A 23,476-nucleotide genomic window follows, 5' to 3' on the forward strand; every position below is an offset into this window, starting at 1 on the left:
ATATTACATATCGATAACACAAGACATCTTGCCAAAGAATGCCATCAAGTATCAAAACTGTATAAATGTACAAAATGGAATAGCAATGACAACGTAGTGGTACAAAGTACGATAGCAGCAATTGCTATACTGGATCACTTTTCGCCAACATGCACAGGTATGAAACTATGAACTGCTCTTTGACGCCTCTCCACAGATAAACCATCTGACATCACTCTGCTAAATCATTGCAAACTGTGCAGACAACTTACACTAGTGTGCAGTTTATACTAATGAATTAAATGTCATGTCTCCCTTAAGAACGTATGCCCATACCGTATTCAAGGCACTGCAATGATGTAGAAATGTGATGACAGAGTCAAATCCATTTTAAAAACACAACTGGGTGATAGTACAATAATGATGGTGGCTCATTTTTAAGTGTGCAAATTCATTCTTGTATACTGTACATTTGTTGGCAGAAGCTGATGGTTCTGGAGGATGCTGAAATAACCGTTTGTGTCTCGGGGTGTTAATAAAATAGGCCGAGGCCGTGTATTCATCAAGTGTCTTAGAGTAGGAGTATGGATCAAGAATTTACTAAGGCACGGTTTCCCAAAAGAGTTATAGAAAAGAAAAAGAAAAAGAAAAGAAACACCGCTCCCTCTCTGAAAACCAGAGATGATATGGTACGCATTATGTCTTGGAGTTATTCTAAAATAAGGCAGACGCATGTCAAACTATTTTTAAAAACAAAAACAAGACATCAAGCTTCATCCCACCTCACACTGCCCACTGGTATATCTTTGCATTGATTTACTGCAATCCAGGCTTAAATAAACTTCTGGGAAACCTGGCCAGCTGTAGGTTCTGTGCACTCTCTATAATCTCAACCTTGCCATTTTATAAAACCTGAAACATTTGAGCAGGAAACTCCTACTTTGAGAATCTTGATATATACGGGCCCAAGGCTGGGGTTTATTCACTCCAAATTTGGTTCAAACAAAGTGATTTCAAGCTAAAAAACAAAAAAAAAAATCACACCAAGAAAAAATTTAAATACTTCCCCTCTAACTCATGTATTGAAAGGTACAAAATCTCGTATCTCTTTGTAGCCAGTCAGCATATTAAATGAACATTTATGTCAAAACAAATTCACTGCACACAACTCGATAATAAACCTTAATGTAGACTATATATATATCTATATATATCTGCTGAAGAAAATGCACTCTACTGTAGTCAGAGAACCTGCATCGTAACAATAAAAGCCCTAACATTCCCTGTGGCACTCGAGAAATTGCACTGCACTTCAGTAATTAAATCCCTGCCCTTATATTTTGTCAGTAGGAGGTTCCATCCAATTAAGAGGTATAATTGACCTGTGTGAACAGAATGGAGCACTGACGCTTTTCAAAGGGAGCCAGTTCCTTTTCTGCTACGTCGTCTCCTCTTTAATACCCCGGTGCTTGGAAAATAGAAAACAGATTACATTGATCAGCTCACAGTTGAGAGGATCCTCACCTCCACAGCAGAAAATACTTCTCATCAGGACGAATGCAAGACTGAGACAAAAACTAAAGACCTAGAGTTGGGCTGTTTTTTTTTGAAAAAAAAAAAAAAAAAAAAAGAAGAATTAAATTTGTCATTTGGCATTGTGAAATAACCCCTCTGTATTTATATTACAGAGCATAAAATACTCCATTTTTTTCTATATGCCAGAGGCTCTTTTATTCATAAAGCCAACACTCATAGAGTGCAGAAACACTTGTCTTCACCACATTATGGGAAGATCTGAAAAGGTGTGGAATCTCCCCTTCACCTTCTGCGTACGAGCGGTCGCAATCACCTTAAGTGTTGCCGGAAATGTGCTTTATGTTTCTGAGCAACTTCGTAGTGTCACCAGAAACAAGAAAAGTATAAATATGTCTATATATATATATATATATTCATGTGAAGCAAATGAGGAGAGGATTTGTTCTCCATCCATGTCCACGTGTTCCTCTCCCTCCTCCTCTCAGTAGACATCAAACCATGGTGCAGATGGTGTTGAGATTGGGGTCAAAGCGGACAACTTTACCCTCAGCAGCTTTTGTGTTTGTGTTGTACATGGGATTCTCAAAAGTGGCCTGTCCGTTGTTGTTCTCGTGGACAGAACATCCTGTGTATTGCGCTTTATCTGTTTTTCTGTGGGAAGGGGGAAAAAAAATTAAAAAAGGAGGTTGCATATTAGTCGATAGAGAGCATCTTAATTATCTCTGCTCCTTCCAATTAAATAAGCATGTTTCCATTATCTTGGCGTGGACAGCTGCAGTAGGTAAATTAGGCTGAATAGTAATTATTATTGAAAAGAGCAGTCAGTGGAGCCCTATGCCATTTCACTGGTAACTAATATAATGAGAGCAGAATCTGCATGTCACAGACTGCACTGCCCAGAGAGAGGCAATCATCTTAAACTGAGATAAAATCCACCCGTGCAGTACATAGGATACACAGTCACACTGCATGGTACACGGAGTACGCCAACAATACACACCAGATCAAAGTAGTTCTCATTAAAAATGCCTGACATGTGCCGCTTTCTAATTTGGTGTGAATGGTAACATGTTGACTAATATTGCATCAACCTTTGAAGTCTGTCACGAGTACACTACTGTACTCAGAGAACAACTTCACTGCAGTAAAGCAGGCTACGGAAGTGAACCACAGTATAACGTCTAAAATTACAAAACATCTGTGATTCAAATATGTTTTTGAACATCCGGTCCATCTTAAATAATTAAATGTTTACCTGGAACAAAAAATGGTCTTTCTTTGTTGGATGCAAAGAGAGAAAATATGTACGTTCCAAGCTAATATGGAAAACACGAGCGCACGCTACATACCGCTGCTTGTAGAGATAAAAACCGAGGCCTGCGAAGATGAGAGCAAAGAAAGGCACAAGGATAGCGACAGCAACAGAACTGCTGTTGGTGGAGCCATTGGTTTCAGGGTCAGTGAGTGTTACATTTTCTCTCACACTCAAACCTGGGAGAGAGAGAGAGAAAAAAAACGTTACCTTTATCCAGAGAATATGTAAAATACTCAGTGTGCAGTATTTCATTTAGATTTAGATTAAAAAAAACGGCAGAGACAGACAAAATGGAATAAGAGAAAGATACGTATCATCTGCTGGTGACGATGATGGTGACGACAATGACGACGACGGCGGCGATGATTATCATGTTGACATGTAGCAGACAGAGCAGCCAGTTGATAAAGACGGCAGTCGTAATGATCATACTGATAATCATTACTGTGACTGTGGTAATCTGGTTGAAGACAATCGTGACGATGACAGCAGCAGTGAAATGAAGGACAATGATGCTGCAGGGGATAATCTGCAGCTCGTTTGCGACTGCGGCGAGAGGCTGACGGCACTATCAGGAGCAATATGCTAGAAACGTATGCACGCTGCTAATACAAGCAGCGGTTATTGAAACACAGCGCGTCCAGAGAATTTACGAGAATTTAAGCATCAGGTTGTAGGTTGAAAAATAACGTTTTAAATTCCATTATATTACATGTTCCATGTTTGTGTGCTGGGTTTTTAAGGCTCCACGTACGACTTATGTTCAGTCTATGCAGCATTTGCATAAATAGAGCATAGCCAGAGAGACTTAGGGTGTTGGGACAGAAAGAATAAGAGACCAAGTAAGATCACATCACACAGACGGCGTGAAATGAACGGTGGAGAGAAATTGAACCAAGAAAATGACTAGGTGTAAAGTCACAAATCATGCCTGCGTATGCATCTTCAGCACAAGCACTTATAAACTCCCTTCAACTGATGAATAACAGATGATAGATAAATGTGAGAACAGCTGTCCAGGACCAAACTCACAGGAGCTAAAGACTTCAGGTTAACTAATGGCTAAATATATTTATAGCTAAATGGATTTTTTTTAAAGGGAAGGGGAATTTAAATATCGTACTTTTCTTTTGCGGTGAAAAATGGAAGATGATGATGAGTGATCAATGGCTACGAGACTTATTGTTAAAAAGACGCTTACCAAGTCTCTGCAGTCCAAACTGTCCATAGTCTTTACCCTGTATAAAGCCTTGAAACACATAACTGCCGCCCTCAGGCTCAGCTGAAACCTGGCAGAAAAAATAAATAAAAGAGCTTGACTAACGGTACGCTGCATTTTGTTTTAAATGCATGAATAACTTGTTTTTTTTTTCGGCTCCTAAGAGAGTGAAGCATCTATTCCACACCACATCAAAAACTGCAGATGTACTGTATTTCGTACGAACACGCACTGTCATACTACATTCAAAAATAACACCGGTGTGTTTTTTTTTGAAACTGTGCTCTAAAAGCCGTGCAGCGTGCTATCAATAGCTCAGCGCAGTGCAGTCGTCTGTCACAGGCTGTTATGAGCTGGACCTTGAAGTTAATTTTAGAAAAGGAGCATCAATTCCACCAACAAAAATTGTTCTGGAGTTGTTTCAGGTCCCTTAGACGTCAGGTGTGTCTGTGCCTGTTCAGCGCACAGTCAGTGCAGACGTGGTTCACACACTGTGGCTCATGTATCTGATGTGCCGCCAATGTAAATGTGTGTCAGTATAAAGACATGGCAATTATTATAACGCTTTCTTCTCATGTATTGAGACTATTTTTGCTTATTTTCTTGGCACCTTAAGTAGGACAACAGCAAACTAATAATGAGGCTTAAATAACAAATGTTTGATTCTGTCCAAGGAAGGCGTATTTTTGGATGTTAAGTAGTAACAGTTCCAGAAAATACAATAAAAGAAAAAACAGCTGCAGGTCCTCGTTGGGAAAAAAATTGCTGTCAGGAATGTCCTCTGTATACTCACAAATCCGTCCATTGCCCAGGTTTCTTCAGTAATCCTGCTCAAGGAGCTGTGGGCCAGTGCTCTCATCTGGTACAGAAGGAGCATTAACCGTGCCTCCTGGCGTTTGTAGACTCCTACAAGGTGGAGGACAAGGAGAGAAATGATGCGAGTAAAGACACATGAGTGAGGTGGAAAGTTTTGGGGAAAAAAAAAAAAATACAGGGAGCAGCAGCAAGGACGGAAAATAAAGAAAAGCAAGAGAAAAGCAAAGCGGTAAGAAAAGGGAAAAGGGAAAGGGGGGAGGAGACATGCGAGTCTTGAGTGGGCAGTTAGTCAGTCAGCGCAGACTAATACAGCCGTCTTTAGAGCCAATAGTTAATTTTCGCTCTCATGCATGAGATCATCTGGTGATTGACTGATTGACATGAGGCACCCTCAAAATAAATGGATGTGACACACAGAGGTAGTGAGGGGAGGAGGGGGGAGGCACAGGGGAGGAGGCAGGAGACAGATGATTTATAGATGACTCACCAGAGAGCAGGAACTCCACGCTACTGTCTGTTAAAGTTACATTGACTTTTCCCGTCGTGGCATTAAAGCTGGTGACTGTCAAAGTCATCGGCTGCTTCTGGCCCTTGTAATCATAGGAACCCTTCCAGACGAAATCAGGGGCAAAGATGTCGTCAGGAACTGCAGAGGGGAAAATCAATAAAATAAAAGCTTAGGAAACAACCTCTTTTTACCCCACACTACAAAAGGATAGTTAGAAATGCAGCAGAATCAACATGAAAATCTATTCAGTTTGAATAATATGAACTTCCTGATGTGCTTTGACAACCTCAACTTTTTTTAAAATATTCCTCCAGTGATAAAACTTCTTTCTATCGGTTTAAAAACATGCTTATTATTATGGTAATTATTTATTAGGCATTCAGGAGTCATTATGAGACAGAGAACTGTTTATCATGAATGTAATCACAGGCAGAATAATTACTCAGTATTTACCGCTAAGGTTTAGAGGTAGAAAGGAGGCTTAAAGTAGATGTCATGTAATATGTCACAGCACTTGATGAAGACTACATTAATAGACACAAACACGAGACTAGTAATTGTTGTTTTTTTTTAATATGGTGATTTGAACTGAATGACTCGGAAGGTGCACAATGGCCTCTATCTGTAGGTCAGGATGTTAGCAGGTCAGAATTTGCTAGTGAGTACAGAGTATAGTTGAGGCTTATGGGAATGTGATTGTTATTAGCAGAAGGTATCAAGTAAGAGTAAAAAGCAAGAGCTTAAGAAAACTTGTCCTAATGTTCTGTCAAGACAATTCAGATTTCCTTTGGGGATGGTGTTCCTATTCCAAACATACATAAGATAACAATTAGGGATGGAGCCGAATACGGTTTTTGGAAAAGCACAAATGACATATTTTTTACTAATAGTTATTTCGAACAAATAGTTTTTAAATTATTTGTATTCGACAAACAAGACAAGACAAACATCCCATCAAAAAGCTGCCTTTCCTCATGTGACCGCAGTGAATATTTACCTTGGTTTGCAGAGGCAGCATATAACTTTCATCCTCACAGTCATGTTCTGCCCCTTCAACTCAAATTACCATAATGGCTGACTATTTTTACACATCCTAAATTAGAAGACGGGTTTAGAATTTTATTCATATACAAACACTGGATGGTTTACACACTCCTAGTAACAATTATTTGTGACTGTCGGTTTCCATTAGAATATTCTGAACTAGCAGTTTTTTTTATCGTATTATAATGCTCACTGATGCTCAAGGCAACATCAAATCCTTTTGAATATTTAGATAATGAATGCAGAGAAACATCTCTACCAGTTATATGCATGTATTTATTAGAATAATTTATACAGACAAATAATTGCCGTGTTGGAACATTTTCTATTTTTATAAATGCACATAGCCTGAAGACATTGCTAATATCACCTGGTACTAATTACATTTAATTATGTTTTGTTGCAACTATTGACTCACATTAATTAAGAAAGTGTCACATTGGGCCACAAAGACAGAAATGGGTTGTATGTTTATTGCAGACATATATACTCCAGGTTCTATATCAGTAATTGTCTTCATATGCAGTTCTAAGTTATATAGGGACAGATAGCTCAAGTACTAGGGACAGTCGAGCATTGTTATTATGATTTTAATGAAAGTATGTTGTATAATTAATGTATTAGACCAAAAATAGCAGGAAGGCAGAGAACTGCACTTCTAACACTACGCACATAGGATGAAAAAAGTCACCACTTCTGAGTGGAAAACTCAGAAGATTATGTTCAATCTGTGAAACAAAATGTTCCTTTAGCTGATAATGTTCCTATCAACACACACATACTGTACATGACTGTCAGCTTGTGCCTCTAATAGCTAAACAGCTTGAATAATTCAATACTCACCATTTATTTTAGGGCTTGGAGTCCCTGGTACAGATTTGACAGTTTTCTCGTGCGTTTTGGAACCAGCTATGGAAGAACATAAATATGTATATTACAAAGAAGCAGCGAAAACACAGGAAAGCTTAATAGCTGGAGGATGTTTCCAAAGTAATCATCACTCAACTGTAACATGCTGTTAGCATTAAACTTTTCCTTAGTTTGTTAAGATCGCTGGTGGAAACTAATAAAGTCTGAACTTGCTCATAGGAACTGAATGACAATGCAGTGGCATGCGGGTTCACAGCATCTTATGTTTGAATATCAGTATTTGACTTAACTAGCAAACTTCACATAGCGTGAAATTTAAAACAGTGTTCACAAATCATTCTGTGCATACACTTAGCGCCCCCACAGCTTCCATATTTATGTACAACCTTTTACCTTTGACTCCGCCCCCCCTCCCCACCTCCACCCCACCTTCACCCCATCTTCTCCATCACCCACCCGTGCTGACCTCTGCAGACTTGCGTACCTTTGCACACAGGCACCTTGCCAGTCCAGCTGCCGTCGGAGCGGCAGACCCGGTGCTCCGAACCCCCGGAGAGAAAATAACCTGGCTGACAGGTGTACACCAGGGTGTAACCGTAAGAGGGCAGGTCTAGACCCGTGACGTCTGCGTTGGCTGGGCTCCGCGGCTGCTTGCAGGAGTGAGCTGGAGACCAAGCGGAGGGCAAACGTGTTAGTACACACACAGCTGCAGACACACAATGCTAATGAAGCCAAATACACATTCTCATGCACACACTCAGATGCACGGAAAGAAAAAAAGATAATTAAGCCCTTAATTGAGGCCAGAGAGATTGAGAGATAAGGGAGGCAGTGGGAAAATTCATGCATGTTCATTTTCAACCTTAATTGAGTTTGTGAAGTTATTAGGAAGTTTATTGATACCCTAATAAGTAAAGTTTCTTTTCAGATATGAATATGGACACTTGTGGCTTGGACTGTGAACCTTTTAACTAAAGTCAATGGACAGTCTTTAAAAAGCAAAAGTGAAAATGATCGGGTGTGTTTGACTGTGGATAAAAGTTGCACTCAGACACTTGAGAAGAAGTCAGAATGTTGATTGAAATGACAGACCAATACGACGTCTCCGGAGCTCAGTGAGAACAAACCACAATAACGTACCGGCAAGCATACAGGCTCTTCACGTTTTACACACTTTAAAGTGTTTAAATGAACACAATTGCCATTTTTTGCCCACTAATGTATACTCAATAACGTATAACGAGAAAACATATTTATATGGATGCACTTAAAATTCTTAATTTACAAGTATTCAGATGATTCGCTACAGCAAAGACCAGATCGATCAGGGCAACGGCAATGAAACCATTTCGAGAGCGCAGTTAATTCAATCATTGTGAAATAGGAGAAGTCTGAAAAACTCTTCCCAACCAAACTAAGTAACTGAGCAAATGGGGTTTCGGTCAGGGAGGTGAACAGGGATCAGGTGAAGATTGGAGACGTTACTGGACAACCACCTCGGCAGCACTCCGTCAATCAGGCCCTAATGGTAAGGCAGCTAGACAAAGCCACTCTGAGTAAAAGACACAGTCTGCTTTTAGATGCATCAGGTGCCATTTTAAGGACTCTAAGAGAGGGAAACAATTCTCCGGTCTGATGAGTCAAAACTGAACCAATTGAGCAGGACTCCAAGCGTGAGGTCTATTGAACACCAGGCAGCGCTCATCATCTGGTTTATACCGTTCCTACAGAGAAGCATGGTGGGGGCAGCATCAGGCTATGTGTGTGCGTTCTTATCAGCAAGAGCATCTGGGAGACTGGTCAGGACCGAGGGAAGGATGAATGCAGCCAAGAGTGCACAAAACCTGAGGCTACAGGGAGGACGGTTCAGCATAACATGATTGTTACTGACACAGCCACAGACCCAGACTTTAATCCGGGAGAATTCTTGAGGAGAGACTTGAAAATGGCAGTTTAGAGATGCTTTCTATATAATCTGATGGAGCTTGAGAGGATCTGGCAGGAAGAATGAGATAAACTGTCCAAATCCAGGTGTGAGAAGCTTCTAGAGACTTCCCCAAGAAGATCTGAAGCTGTAACTGATGACAAACTGGATACAAGAGAAGGCCTTGAATTTAGAGACTTCATTTTTACAACAATGTGTGAAAAAAGTGAGGTTGGCTGAAGCTGAAACTGTATGTGTTTACTCACTTGGACTTGGAATTATTCAGGTTAGACGTGCTCATTAAGAATACTGAAACGCATTGTTTAGCTTTGGCTGCTCGAGTGTTGTCAAAACAATCGTAAACCTCTCTCATAGACCACATTACACATTTGCATTTTCTCATGAGTGGGTTGAGTGTACACGGTTTAATTTTTCACATCAACAAACTCTCTCCGAAACAAAAAATTATGCAAATCACGCGGCGCCGTCGAAAAACACCAAGGGGTGCAACAGTCACAAAAGCCTCCGAGGCGTCAACAATAATGTAAAAATAGTGAAATACTTTTTGCAGTTCGTGAGTGACAGTATATGTTGCCAGCTGTCAAAACGAGAGACGGTTGCAAGTGAGTCACAGAGCCAAATTGGTCCTTCATGGCCTCTTAATGACATTAGTGGTGGCACGGTGTGGAGGGGATGTCAGGATGACACCCGGTGGCAGGAAATCCCTCTCTGCGGATACTTCTTATGGTTGAGGTTGAGCTGGTAAAATTATGTGCGAGTAGGCAGACATAATGTCCATGCTCTAGTCGGGGGCAGCAAGGCGACAGCCGTGTGCCAACATCTAGCAAGGTACTTGCAAAAGAGTAAGACGTTTTAGTGCACATGAAGAAAGACCGACTGAGTCAACTGTATGTGCGAGCAAGAAAACAAAAATGTGTGTTTTATTGACACTGTACGAAAGAAAAGAAGTCTAGACGTAAATAAATATATAAATGAACTACATACTCACTAGAAGCCTATGTAAGCCATTTAAAATGACAAACTGTCAGCGCATGTCAAGACTTGTTGTCGAGTTTGTAGTCTATGAATACTAAAGACACTTACAAGGCCGATGAATTGCTGTAGCAAAGACGTGTCCCTCATCACGTTCTGTTCCCAGTGCCATGTTTATTTACACTTTGAAACAGCACAGTGGCCTCACTGCTGACATTACAAGGGCATTTCTTCTGCCACACAACGTCATGTAATGCTCTTAGTTCAAAGTTGGTATCAGATCGAGACAGGGTGCATTAGTTAAGGAGTAAGGAGTCAGACGGGAACAGCTAGAGACAGACGCACAGAGACAGTCGTGCTGATGGATTTCTGTTAAGAGAAAAGGGCCAGCTTCAATAATGGCAGACAGGGGACAGGAAGACAAAGTCAGCTTTTGAATTGTTAAAGGTTTTCTTTATAGCTTTTTTTGGTAAATGTTAGACGCAATGGTTTAAGTAAGCTTTTAAGTACAAATTGACAAATAATTCCTGCAGGTTTAAACACTGACTCTGTGCTTCTTGGTAGATTTTGAGACTGGTTTGTATTCGAGCGTCATCTCCTGAACTCAAATCTAAAAATTTACCTGTTCAAGTTTTAGATTAAATACTAGTCCCTATTAAATTAAAAGTGAGTGACTGAGCGAGCTCAGAACATTGGGTAAGAAAGATTAGATGTTTTTACCTACAAGCAAAAATATTAACCTGCAAGTTTCAGTTTGATCTACTACCCTCTTGTGACATCAGCAGACAAAAAGGTCCATGTCCAAAAACTGCTATAAAAACTTTATACTGATTTATATTTGTTTTTGGCCTTTGTTTCTGCATAAATCTTAGAGAGCGATTAACACATATGGTTCCAATTAGGGGGACAATGCTAAAGTTGACGTGGAAATGTTTGTCCACTAATTTTCCAAGATGGTAGTCATTTTTTTCCCCACAGTGTTCTGCTGACCTATTGGAACTTGTTTTTTTTATTTCAAACTTTGCATAGAGAGTGGCTTCTTTTAAAAAAGAAATTGTGCCACATGCACTAACACAGCCAAGATGATGGTGTAGGGGGAAAAAAATGGTCAAAAATGTCCCTAGTGATGCCTCAGATTTAATCTGATTGAAAGATAATGTGATTAAAATCCAGTGGTATTTCAACTTTGGCTTGTGTCTATTGCATCTTTTAAATATATTGTGCTGATAATCCCTCCAAGACTTTACTTTCGCCAGCTGTACAGGATTGCTTCCGCTTTTAAATCCATTTAAATGGCTTCACGGTATCAGAGGACCATTTAATCATAGAGAAAGGTATTTTAGAGGATTTATGAGTGTGGTATAGCTGGGGGTCAGCACAGAGTGCTGGATCCAATACAAAAGCACTCATAACCACATACATACACACACATGCACATATACATATATACACAATATATTATGGGCCAGATGACCCTTTAATCGATGATCTTCATCTTCAAGTAAGTAACGTGTGGAAAGGATTCCTGAAAAGGAATCAATGATTTTATCTTAAAGCTGAATTAAACCATAACTTTTTATTTTTTACATATTATAAGCTATTCTACTAAGTTGTAGTTACATGAATTCACTATTCACTGACACAGTATTACAAAAAGAGAGCACTATGAATGAACAAGCGAGTCGTTATGCCCCTCTTTTCCATACTGAGCTCAGTATGAGGGTGGTTCTAGTGTAGCTTTAAAAAGTATATGACCATCTATGCTAATGAAATAAAAAGGTCACTGAAACAATATTTGGCAGATTAGCATAAAATTGGAAAGGGTTACAAAGTCATCTTGAAGTGCGTAGATGTTCATCAGTCCACGGGAAGACAAATAGTTTAGAAATAGAAATAGACTGAGTATGATGGCTGCTCTCTGTAGGAGCAGGTGTGCACAGGAGACACCATTTCAAATACACAACTCAAAAGTTCTCACCGAGTTGAAAAACTAAGAAAGAAAGAAAGGCTGCCAGGAAGAACGATCAAAATATTTCTTGTGAAAGTTGTGCAGGTCTGATACTCGGCTAGAAACACTAGTTTGAAGTGCTGCTGCCAAAAAAAAAGTTGGACGTGTCATTAAGAGCTCACCTCACTTTTTCCACCAGCACAGTAAATGTTTAATGTTGAAAGACTGTGTTATCAACTTAAGCGCACCGTGTTTGTCTATACAAGAACAGGTCACACTGTATGACCAGCAGAAAGCCAGGTCCAGGTCCAAGTCCAGAGGGATTTTGTTTCTTGCCGTGTGTGAGCAGAAAATAAGACTGGCTTCTTGTTTTTCTTGCACAAACAATATATATTCATACACCAGATCAACAGAGGTTAGAAAGTTAGGAAAGTTAGGAAGGTATTTTGACAAAACACATTCAGAAAACAGCACCCGCTGTACGATATGAATGCATAACATCAACTGGATGTTTCTACGGCTCACCGGTTAATGAGCCAACGCTGAAAAATTAACTTCACCGATGTTCATGGAACATGATTGCAAATTACTTCCCAGTCACACATTTCACATATTTGAGGATTCATTCCTAAAATTGCAGGGTAGGAGAATGTGTTGATCATCACAGAGACGTTTCTCTGCTTTAATTCCACTGGTAACAATGGCAGGAGGAAGGTGGAGGAAAATCTGTTCAATCCCCCACAGGTGATGGACCAGTGCCAGGGAACAGATTCTGAAACACTGCAGCCTCAGCAGGCAGACATGCCTGGCAAAGAAATACACCTGCAGAGCAGCGTCAGTCAAGAGAGCTAAGAGCCTCGAAACATCATGTCTTATAGACCACATCATTTAATTTTTATCACACCAACGTGTGCCGAGATAATTTTTCTTTCAGGCATAAAATAAAAAGGACCCTCTCAATCCTCTCATTGATCAAGATTAATCAATGAGGCTCAATGCATCACTTATAGCTTAATATCCACAGTGACGAGTCATAGTCATATAAATGATTTGTCATTTGGTTTACTACACTTGAAAACTATGAAGATTTAAAATGTGTAATAGGACATAAAACCAACCTTTTATTATCAACGTATTTCTAGATTTTAATCAGGCAGTGTGGCATCAATTAATCCCACTGTTAATCTATTAAGTCTACAATCTCAATTACCATGTTTTAAACATGCTACAGGTTAAATATGATGAATTTTGATGAGCAGCATAGAATAGATTTGCATAGCAATGGAGTGACTCATGGCCTCGGCTCATGTTGCCCATTTTGAGGCAGAAGCATACCAAGATGGTGCTGATAAAGTGGATTAAATTACGCCTTTAAAAAAGCACTGGTAGAAACTTCACTTGTATTTGAAGTGCATTATTATTCATTAGATTTCCAAAGAGGATAATAAAGAGAACTGGAGTACAACAGCCCGAAAGTGACTTCAAGAAAATTCAATTTCAAGGCTATGTCAGTTCATATGCTCGTGCACTGCTTTGTCTTGCATTTTGTTAACATGCTATTATCTTTTCCTATTTTCCCGGAGTGGTCAAGACATGGACCACGGCATCTGAAACTTTCAGAGATTTTGGCAGCAGTGCAAACGTGGAGACGGTGTGGTTCAGTTTGTGTTATTTATCTATAAGCAGACATTCTTCTTCATATGACACAGCTGCTAAAACGTGTCAGTTCTTCAGTTAAAGTGTCGGTTTCAGGAGTTTGCTTGAGCTTTAACCTATAATTACTTTCGACTTAAACTGCAGCTTTATTTAAAGGTACCCATCACAGTGCTCACAATAAATGCCGTTACAGAGTCAGGGGATGTGCAACATCTTGAATCCCACTATATTAAGAAGCTTGACAGAGTCAACAGTCTAAAGACACAGGTGAAGCAGGAAAAGGCAGAGGAGCTGTCAAGTTTGAAGCGTTGTGGTTGCTGTATTGTTTTCCACTGTCAGCTGTTCAAATGAATGTTCAAAAAGTGAATCTTCATGAATGACAATAGCTGCTCTAAAGTAATAATTATTGTTAAAGGTTTGTTGCTTCTTTCTATTGTAAAATGTTCTGTACAGCTGGAAAAATTGCAGCAAATGACAACATTTCACCGAATATTTTCTTTCTGATTTGCTCTCTATTTAACATTTGTGAAATGTGTTTAATGCATAAATGGACTGTGCCTGCACTCAATCACATGTGTGCACTCTGCTTTAATTAGGTGATGATGAATATTCGAAGCCTCTCTCAGTGTAACACAATTCAATTCACCAGCATTACAGCCTCCAAAATGACCATTAAGTCGAATCAACACGTCTCTGAAACTGTTAATAAACACTGAACTTGTTACCTCTCACAAAAGTAGGATTTAATAAAGTGACCTGTAACCCATGAATTCCCAGTTGATTGTATGCAAACTAAAAAGATGCACATATTCAAGGACTCTCAATGCAGAAAATGAAGCTGAGGAATTCAAATGCCTCGTCGTTATGAAATCAAGATTACAAAACACCATCGGAATCTCTTTATCATCGCGCAGCTCATGCATTTACAGCGTAAGTGCTTAGTAAGATGTAGTTTGTTGTCAGATTTTCTATAAAAATGCCTTAGCTCAAAGGTATTCCACTGAGACGCCGGATTACATCACAACTCGGAAAATCACTTGTCTTGGCAAAGCGATGGGCTAAGCTAGTGCATTGTCGGCCGTGGGTTCAGGTAGTTCAAACAGAATGACAGTAATCACGGTCAACATTTTGCTCTCAGAATGATGGCAAGTTGATTGAGGCAGTCGCTGCAATCTACTGGTAGGTCAGAGGTTATAGCAGGACTCAGCAAATAAGAGAAGTTGTAGCTTGAGGAGGCATCGACAGAGAGAGAGAGTGGGGGTTGGATGCAGGGAGGAGGTTGAGAAGAAGCAAAAACAGAGAATCTGAGTAGGCAGCAATGCGGATAAACCATAACAAGATGCCAGGAGGGGTTTCATAGAGAGTAAGATATAGAGAGAACATAAAGAACCGGGACTCACGGATACAGATAGGCTGGATGCCTGTCCAGGTGAGATCTGGTAAACAGAGCCTGGTGGTGGAGCCCTGCAGTATGTGTCCCTGTTGGCACTGGAAGTCTATTCTGCTGCCCACCTGGCCACAAACAGAGAGCACACAAAGTGGAAAGAGTCAATACACTGATGCAAATGCCAATAAGCTCCCAGCATCAAACCTAAAGAGCTTGGGAAAAAAAAAACAAAAAAAAAACAAAAACACTGCACCCTAAAGCTTTTCTTTTTTCTTTTTTAATGATTATCTGTGGTGTGTGGAGGCAGATGGAGGATATTCCTAGAGGCGGTGGTTCATGTTTGTGGTCTCAACTGATGCGCAGACATTAGAAAGTGAAGGAGATGACTTTTTGGTAAAATAAATAAATAAATAAATAAATAAATAAAACACAGAGCCAGAACAGTTTTCTCTTATCTTAATAAATGACTTATTTTCCGCTAGCCTCCCAGTCGACTGTGTGAAGACGGCTTCGACGCGGGGTTTTCACGCGCAGACTACAGCTATTAGACGCACTGATCCAAATAAGCTGCTCCTGCTTTCGTTTGGGACAAATTTAATATTGGACATTCTGCTGGATGTTGTGGAGAAACTGTTTGCACTTAACTTGTAAGTGACACTCGAAAATCAACATGGAGGAAATAAAGTGAAACACACTGGCATCTCAGGGGAGCCGCTGAGCACACACCAGTGGTCATGATATCCATTTTTCTTGACCGTGATGCATTTTCGCATCGCTCGTTTAACGCATACCCTTGGAATGCTTACAGTGCACATTATTAAAGATCTATAAGCACCGTGTCTTTACACAGACAGTCGCAAAGGCAGAGAAAGCACTATATCCGTCACCTGGGACGCATATGTGCACACTTCACTGCTACATACTTGCACCTACGCAACATCATGCAAAGGAATAAATGATGGCTCTAGGTGGAGATTCCACAGGAAACTGGCCATCTGATAGAGGACTAAGGACACTTAAAGCAGTAGTGGTACAAACTTTGAATTTAATCTGATGCCTCTTGTTCACGCACCTCTGCCTCCTGGGAGTTAAAATGTGTTCTGAAAGTCAATGTATATATTTTTATGTGAAGTGCCTGCACTGCCTCGTGAGCTTCTATTATTATTTCCCCTACATGCTGTATACTGTATATGCAATCAGGATCAAAGTAACGCAGGTCAACCTATGTCATACTAAAAAAATTAGCACTTCCTGATACTGTTTGAGATGCATTACTTCAGTGAAAGAAAATATATTCATCTTTCATATAATGCATCCACTTCTGCCTTTGTTGGTCTTACCTTAAAGCCTGTTGTGTAATTCATGAAACCATGCTCAGGCGTCCCTGGATTTTCGCATGTGGTTCTTGTTGGTTCTTGACCAACAAATCATTGTGAAGGTGAGTGATTGCAGGAGAGCAAAAGAAATAAAAAGAAGGAGAGAGAGAGAAAATGTGACAAAGGGGCAGGCATTGATAATGAAAAAGCAATTTCTCTCTGGAGTACCATGTACCAGAGGACAATTACTGAAGTGGCGTCGTAACACGAGCAGAATTACCCTGCCATCCCTAACCTCTTTAAGACTGAAATTCTTGGCTTTTAAAAGAGTCAGGAACATGGACTTCTGAAACTTTCAATAATTGGTGAAACTAAATTCAAACTGGGACACGGGGTATTTGATGAAACCTTTCTTTAGGCTTTAATTCCGTGTTGAAAATACAAATCTAAATAATGTCTAACATTATGTAATTTAGTTTTTTTTCTTCCAGCAGACTACTGAGCCTAGTTTTCCATTAGCTGTGTTTATTATTCATGTTAGCCACCCTTCATATTTGGCAGACATGCTCATTTAATTTAACTTTTATCATGTCACTGTGTAAAAACACAAGACAATATCAGATCCTGACATAACAAGATTCTGTGATAAATCATTTAATTCCACAGAAAATGATGAGATCTGTTTGGAAACGCATGAAATACATCTCAGTACGAACTAATATTCGGTACCTATACATCGAGGCTGAGAGCCGCTCCAGGTGCCGTCATCCTGGCACATGCGAGTCGTTGATCCCACCAGCACGTAGGAGGCACTGCAGCTAAATGTCACCTCCGACTTGAAGATGAAACTGCGTCCTTCCCTGCGTCCTTTGGAAGGCAGACCAGGATCTCCACAGAACTTGGCTGCAGAGGCAGAAATGTATAACACCGCTGACGTGATGAGGACCAACAGACTGAAAACAGATGCTCTTATAACAGGATAGACACTGTTGCACCGTTCCTCCTGTTCCTTTCAACACTGACGCATCACTGATCTGCCTTGTTTTTGCAATACAAACTTCCGTTTCTTTTTCCACTTAATAACCCATAAAACGCAGCATTCAGCAGATCATTCAGAAATAATACGCTGTGCGGGTTTCTGCTATGAACCGATACATGATGAGAAGATGAGTGGCTACAGGTACAATTGGTTCGATTGCTTCTGAGATGTGTTGCATTTTATTATATCCTATTTATTTGAGTACCTGACTGAAAAAAAATCTATCGTCTTTCTATATGATTTGAAAAGTCCTTAAGGACAGAATTATTCAAATTGCATTGACATTATGTTTGCTGCAGAAAGTCTGTTGGTCATTTACGATTGCATGCGGGCAGATGTATTGATATTTTTGTCTGTGGATGAATGGTTCTGTCTAACCATTTCTTTGTTTCCAACAATCAACCTCGCTCGTGAGCTGCCACAGTAGGTATGTGAGTATTCATCTTGGCAGCAAGAGAGAGTTGGAGAGGCCATGGCTCTCAATTTTAGATCAAAATAATTAGTAAGTGAAATATTAATTTCTCTGACAGAGCCTTGAGGTTAACACAACTTGAACCATCTGCTGCTGCTGCTGCTGCTATAAGCCTCTTGTATGATATTGCTTCTTTAATGGGACTCCAGCCAGAGTATCAGCAGATGAGGCCCGTTGGATTATCGCTGCTGCTCCTTCAATTTATTGCTTATAGACATTGAATCAAACTGACTGGAATAATTTAGTCTGAACTGATGGTGGGAGAAGTGTCTCTCAATTTATCTTTTTACCCATCTTATATGTCTACAAGTATCAATCCACTCTAAAACGTATGAAAGTTACAGGTTAGCAGTATAAGGTTGGGAAAAGCAGAGGTGAGGGTGAGAGTCACAACCTTCAGTCACGCAGCCAGAACGCTGTGGAATCAAGCCAATAATAAAGCAGAACGCTTCTCCAGACCTGACATGTGCTGCTGAGTGGAGGTCTGGGGACAGAGATAAGTTCTTGCTTGCTCTCTTCCTAGAACTGAGGAACCAATGGGGTCTTCCCACAGCCAATCCCTGGCATAATAGATATCTAGTAAAAAGGGAGATTAGAATCCAACCCATGTAGGAACGGCTGAATAAAGCCATTACTGCAAACCGTTATCTCAGAAACAAATCCTTGTATTCAGCGACATATCTTCTCCTGGAGAATATGTTTGCCTATATTGTAGGTCCCCTTTGAAAACGGGGCATTGTGAGTTCCACCCCCCCTCAGTATGCCCTGTTTGGAGTTTGACCGTGTTTCATATGACAACAAATAAAGATGCAAATGCCTGCTGGATCCGAAAACGATTCTTGTCACTTCTCAAATGGGAGACTTGGTATTCAGATGGCATTTTTTGAAGGGTTGACAACACGGGCCAAACAGGTGACATGCACATCAGTCATGAGCTTCAAGCTGCAGGGAAATAATGTACTGTTTTATGGATATATAAGAGACATGGCCCCAGGCCAAACCAAGCTCAGCATATTTAATGTGCCTGTGTGTGCATGCGTATGGATGTGTGCGTAGATAGAGGAGTGAAAGAAAAAAAAAAAGGAGAGGGACTAGTCAAACTTTTTTTCCCCTCAATCGCTCTCACCGCCTCTCTCCTTCCTTGATGAATTATCAATGCTTTGAAGTAATCAGTATGCAGAGGCCACATTCAAAGTTGGGACCGCAGACTTATCCCTGCAGATGCACAGACTAGCATTCACTGACGCTGAATTTTGCAGTTTCCCATGTGTTGTTATAGGGAACATCAGCATGCATTTTAATCCTGTTTTGCAGCACATGCTTATAAAGCATTCATTGCATCTTCGGCAGTTTCACTTTACTGTATTTCAGCAAAACCGTACAGGAGGGTGAAGTGCAATTATGTTTTTACAATATACTGCAGTGCAACCAATTACATGTCTAATAAACAGCAGGTCGAGGCTTAGCCACAAACTAAATTTAATTAATTTATCAGATTTGATTTGCAGACAAAGTGAATGATACAACCATCATCTGCATCTGATTATTTGATTAGTTTTTTTTCATTACACATCTTTGGCCTACAGGATTATTCTACTACAGTAATGTATTTGACTATTTCTTCATAGTTACATCTCATGCACAGATACAAATGCATTACTAGCCTATAAGCCTTAACAGCATCCGCCTGGCAAATGCACACACTGCATACAGTACATTATCGCCATTTCTACAATGTGACGTTTAAGGCTTAATAATGACTTCACACTTAACAGTATCTACCACCTGAGCCTCATAGTTCTGTGCTGACATTGTAATGCATTGATAATTGTCTTTTCTACACCAAATATGATCAGCAACTTCTTCTCCTTTGTTCCTATTTCCACATTCATTAACTGGCCTTGGTAAACCTTTATGATGTATCACAGACTTGCTCCCACTCCAGTTATGCAGCATGAGAGACAATTTCTGTACACACAAGTCGTTTTCTGATCACACTGGGTTACATTTATAGTCAATGGCTTTTAATTTGCGTCAATTTTGCGCAATTATTGGAACCTGCACTCTATGCCATATGTAATGGAGTTATTAAATGTGATTACTACGTCAAAAACAATTGTCTGCGCAGGCACGCTAAATACCATCACGGAACATAAAGGTTATTCGCTCACACTGCTGCAGGAGTGTTTGGGGGGAGCTGCTGTGGAAAAAATAGTCATAGTGTATTTAAGGATGAGACCGCTCATCGTAATTGCAGTCGACAGTTTCTAGACACGGCACATTTACCAAGTGGCACCTCATCCATTTTATGACCACACGACATGTCTGACATATCATAGCAATGCAGGATCAGAGAACAGATACCACTGCACATCCACAAAAACACGCATTTGGTCACTTAGTTTTCCTACAGCACACATCTGGTCTCAACAGACAAGCATGATCTTTTACAGTTAACCAGGACATCAATCAGGAGGCGCATTGTGCACATTGACTTACATGAATCACAATAAGCGACGGCAATGTGGCCATTTAGAGGAGCACGAGGTACTGCGCTTCTAGTTGCATGGTCACAAACACAAGCCGTCTGTCAGCTGCCTCTCAGATGCTAAGTACCCAAATGGGTCCGTGTCTGCCTGACTGAATACGGCCAGAAGCATCAAATTCTGTCATTACCATCAATTACAAAAGAGCACAGATATAAATGGAGTTCTTTTTAAATGGGCTCAGGGCTCTCTGACAGTTTTTGCAGGATCTAACATGTGGAAATGATACACTATAATTACCCAATACTAATTATTCTTCCATTCATATACTAACATTGGAAATTATATAATTGTATAGTAGTAACTGAATGAACTATTACTAATGTAGCTAAAACCCATATGTGAAAGGGGAGATTCCTTGGATAACAGGGGTTCCAATAGTGTTAATTAGCTAATTAGCGCGAGGCAAAGTGCTGCACTTCACTAGTCAACTGCCTGCATTCACCAGTGGTGATGCTTCAAATAACAAAACAAAAAAAACATTTTTCAGTATTTTTGTGATTGTTTTAGTGGAATTTGATTCATCCCACTAGCAAGACAGTTCTATATAAGCACTTGACACTTTATGAGGTTTCATTCTGTCTGACTGATAGAACGCGAGGATGATTCAGTTGTCAGTAAGACACACTTGAAAAGTCACGCATTCCAGAGGTTGTTATTCATTATGCCTGCGAGGATGATTGTGAGAAGATTTAAAAGGAGTACGGAGCATCACAGTCCTCCCCGTGCTCCACTCACATCATCATCCTCATCACAAACACTGCAGCTTTGACACTGGGAGTAGAGGTGAATTCACTTTTCATTCAATCAACATCGCAATTAGAAAATATAATGCAATAAAGAGGAAATATTAAATTCTGTTTTTCATAGACGGATAGGATTCTATGTCTGTTCTATGTAAGTATGATTGACTGATTATAAAAATTCCCTTGATGTTGAAGCTAGAGGCAGCACTAGTAGTTTCTGTTCTGCATCTATGTTTTGTTCTGTTTATATCAGAATTTAGGTTTTCCACCTAAGTCCTGGTGTCAAAATTCATGACTTATTCATGCATTTTATTAATTTGATTAAGTACAAGGGCACGTAGCAAAGAGGTGTAACGAGGTTAGCCTCAGAGAACTCACAGCTAATCTAATGAACATATGAGACAGGTTGTAAAATAAAATGCTGCTATATAGCTGTCAAGAGACCTGTTCTGCCATGACTACCCAAAAGAAAAATGTACAATATTATAACTTAGCCTGATTGCATTAATATACCTCTCCATGTTTCACGAATTTCATGCACAAAAGAAACCCCGGTAATTTCACAGATAAATAGGCACGGCAGAATCTTTTATCTCTGTTTCCCTACTGATGTTATATGAATCTATGATCAATCGATGAGGAAGAGGGAAAGCGACAGGATGCCAGACTTTAATTACGAGTCCAACATTTCACATGCCTGATAATTTCTAAAGAGGGACATCAAGAAAGAAGGGCCAATTTAGCTCGCTGTGTGAATAACCCCATTTCAGATGGCAACAGAAATGTCACTAAAATCATTTCAGTCTAAACATAAAGAGACTTAATCACCAGAGTTCTGTAATCACCATCATAATTATGATGGGATCGAGACACAGACGAAGGTAAGAAATGGTGACTCACGCAAGCACTGAGGCAGGTCTCCGCTCCACGTTCCATTTCCTGTGCAAGTGAGCACAGCGGGGAAGGACAGCTCATAGCCAGGTAGACAGCTGTAGCTCACACTGGTGCCCCACTCCAACACCGAACCCTCCAGGAGGCCGTTGGGGATGGGTGGGGGTGTAGTACACGTTACCACTGTGGGGATATTAAGGACACAGTCACATTCTTGATCAGAATATAATAAATCAACATTCACCAGGGTCTGGCAAGAGTCATGTTTTGAAGCTTCAACTATTTATGTTTCTAACAGCACAAAAGCCTTTTAAACATTAAACAAAAGAAGAATCCACAATTGCTGCACGCTGTCATCCTCTGTAGCAGTGGAAGGGTCACAGGAAATATCAGAGAGTTGATATCTTTGATAGTTTATGGACGCCTTGTCTCCTTCTCTCTGAACCCCACCAAAATGGTCGAAACATTTGCTGTGGGAATCTGAATCAAAGCAAGAAAATGCTGTGGTCTTGAAAATATTGGATTCCACAATATAGCCGTGGACACAAGCATGAAAAATCAATACGGTTAACGTCTTCTACCTTGAATCGATTGAATCAAAACAGCTACTGGAGGTAACTCAAGGATAACAGACGGTGTTATGGCCCGCAGATAATTACTATGATTTATGTGGGTTTCCAAACATGTTGCCCCACCTTGGGTCTAGCATTTGCAATTAAATTTTTTATAAAATGCGGTGGCAGTGATGTTAAAAGCATGTAGTGAAATTAAAATGTATTAAATACCCTAATCTCCCCTAAATTGTCACTCCTACGGGTTTTATTTTGTCATTCATCCTCATAATTATAAAATACTTCAATGTCCCGGAGTGTGTGTTTCTCCTCATACACAGCCGCACTAAAGTTAACATTTCCATGCAAAAAAAATGCTTTGTCAAAATTATTCCTACACAATATGCATCAACTAGCAATTTTTTCAGATATCACGAAGCAATGGAGGCGGCACAAATCGTTCAACTCTGTGCGGATTAGGGCTGTGAGGAAACTAGGTCTTTAGCCTGGAGAAATAGTGTGCGTTCTGAGTGTGAAGGACTTTCCCGTTGTTTCTGTGAGAAACGAGGGGACATCTCGTGTTGGTGTAAGCTGTAAACTCAAAATATGTAATAACCAGATGCATAATAAAACTGAGTTTGTCCTGGCACATTTGGAGATGAACCCGCAGGGATGCAGATGGGATATGAGTTTTAGGAATGTGAATAAATTCTAGCAGTT

At 40.1% G+C, this 23,476-nt stretch overlaps 1 protein-coding gene across 5 annotated transcripts in view; it reads right to left on the minus strand.

The window, feature by feature from the left end:
* Positions 1 to 1,595: 1,595 nt before the first annotated feature.
* The window catches only part of LOC125016588 (CUB and sushi domain-containing protein 3-like), a 211,037-nt gene continuing 189,156 nt past the window's right edge, over positions 1,596 to 23,476 (minus strand). For 4 of the 5 annotated variants that reach the window (XM_047599156.1, XM_047599152.1, XM_047599153.1 and 1 more), the window contains 11 exons: positions 22,215 to 22,388; positions 17,241 to 17,414; positions 16,536 to 16,609; positions 15,209 to 15,320; positions 7,772 to 7,951; positions 7,261 to 7,326; positions 5,353 to 5,511; positions 4,843 to 4,955; positions 4,032 to 4,119; positions 2,865 to 3,006; positions 1,596 to 2,166 (listed from right to left, as the gene is read on the minus strand). In XM_047599156.1, coding sequence (XP_047455112.1) covers positions 2,007 to 2,166; positions 2,865 to 3,006; positions 4,032 to 4,119; positions 4,843 to 4,955; positions 5,353 to 5,511; positions 7,261 to 7,326; positions 7,772 to 7,951; positions 15,209 to 15,320; positions 16,536 to 16,609; positions 17,241 to 17,414; positions 22,215 to 22,388 — 1,442 coding nt within the window. In that variant the 3' untranslated portion in view covers positions 1,596 to 2,006. Of the gene's footprint in view, positions 2,167 to 2,864; positions 3,291 to 4,031; positions 4,120 to 4,842; positions 4,956 to 5,352; positions 5,512 to 7,260; positions 7,327 to 7,771; positions 7,952 to 15,208; positions 15,321 to 16,535; positions 16,610 to 17,240; positions 17,415 to 22,214; positions 22,389 to 23,476 lie in introns of those variants that run through there. The other variant, XM_047599155.1, reaches the window with a different exon arrangement.

This window comes from Mugil cephalus, chromosome 11 (genome assembly GCF_022458985.1).
Source record: "Mugil cephalus isolate CIBA_MC_2020 chromosome 11, CIBA_Mcephalus_1.1, whole genome shotgun sequence".
Taxonomy (NCBI): Eukaryota; Metazoa; Chordata; class Actinopteri; order Mugiliformes; family Mugilidae; genus Mugil; species Mugil cephalus.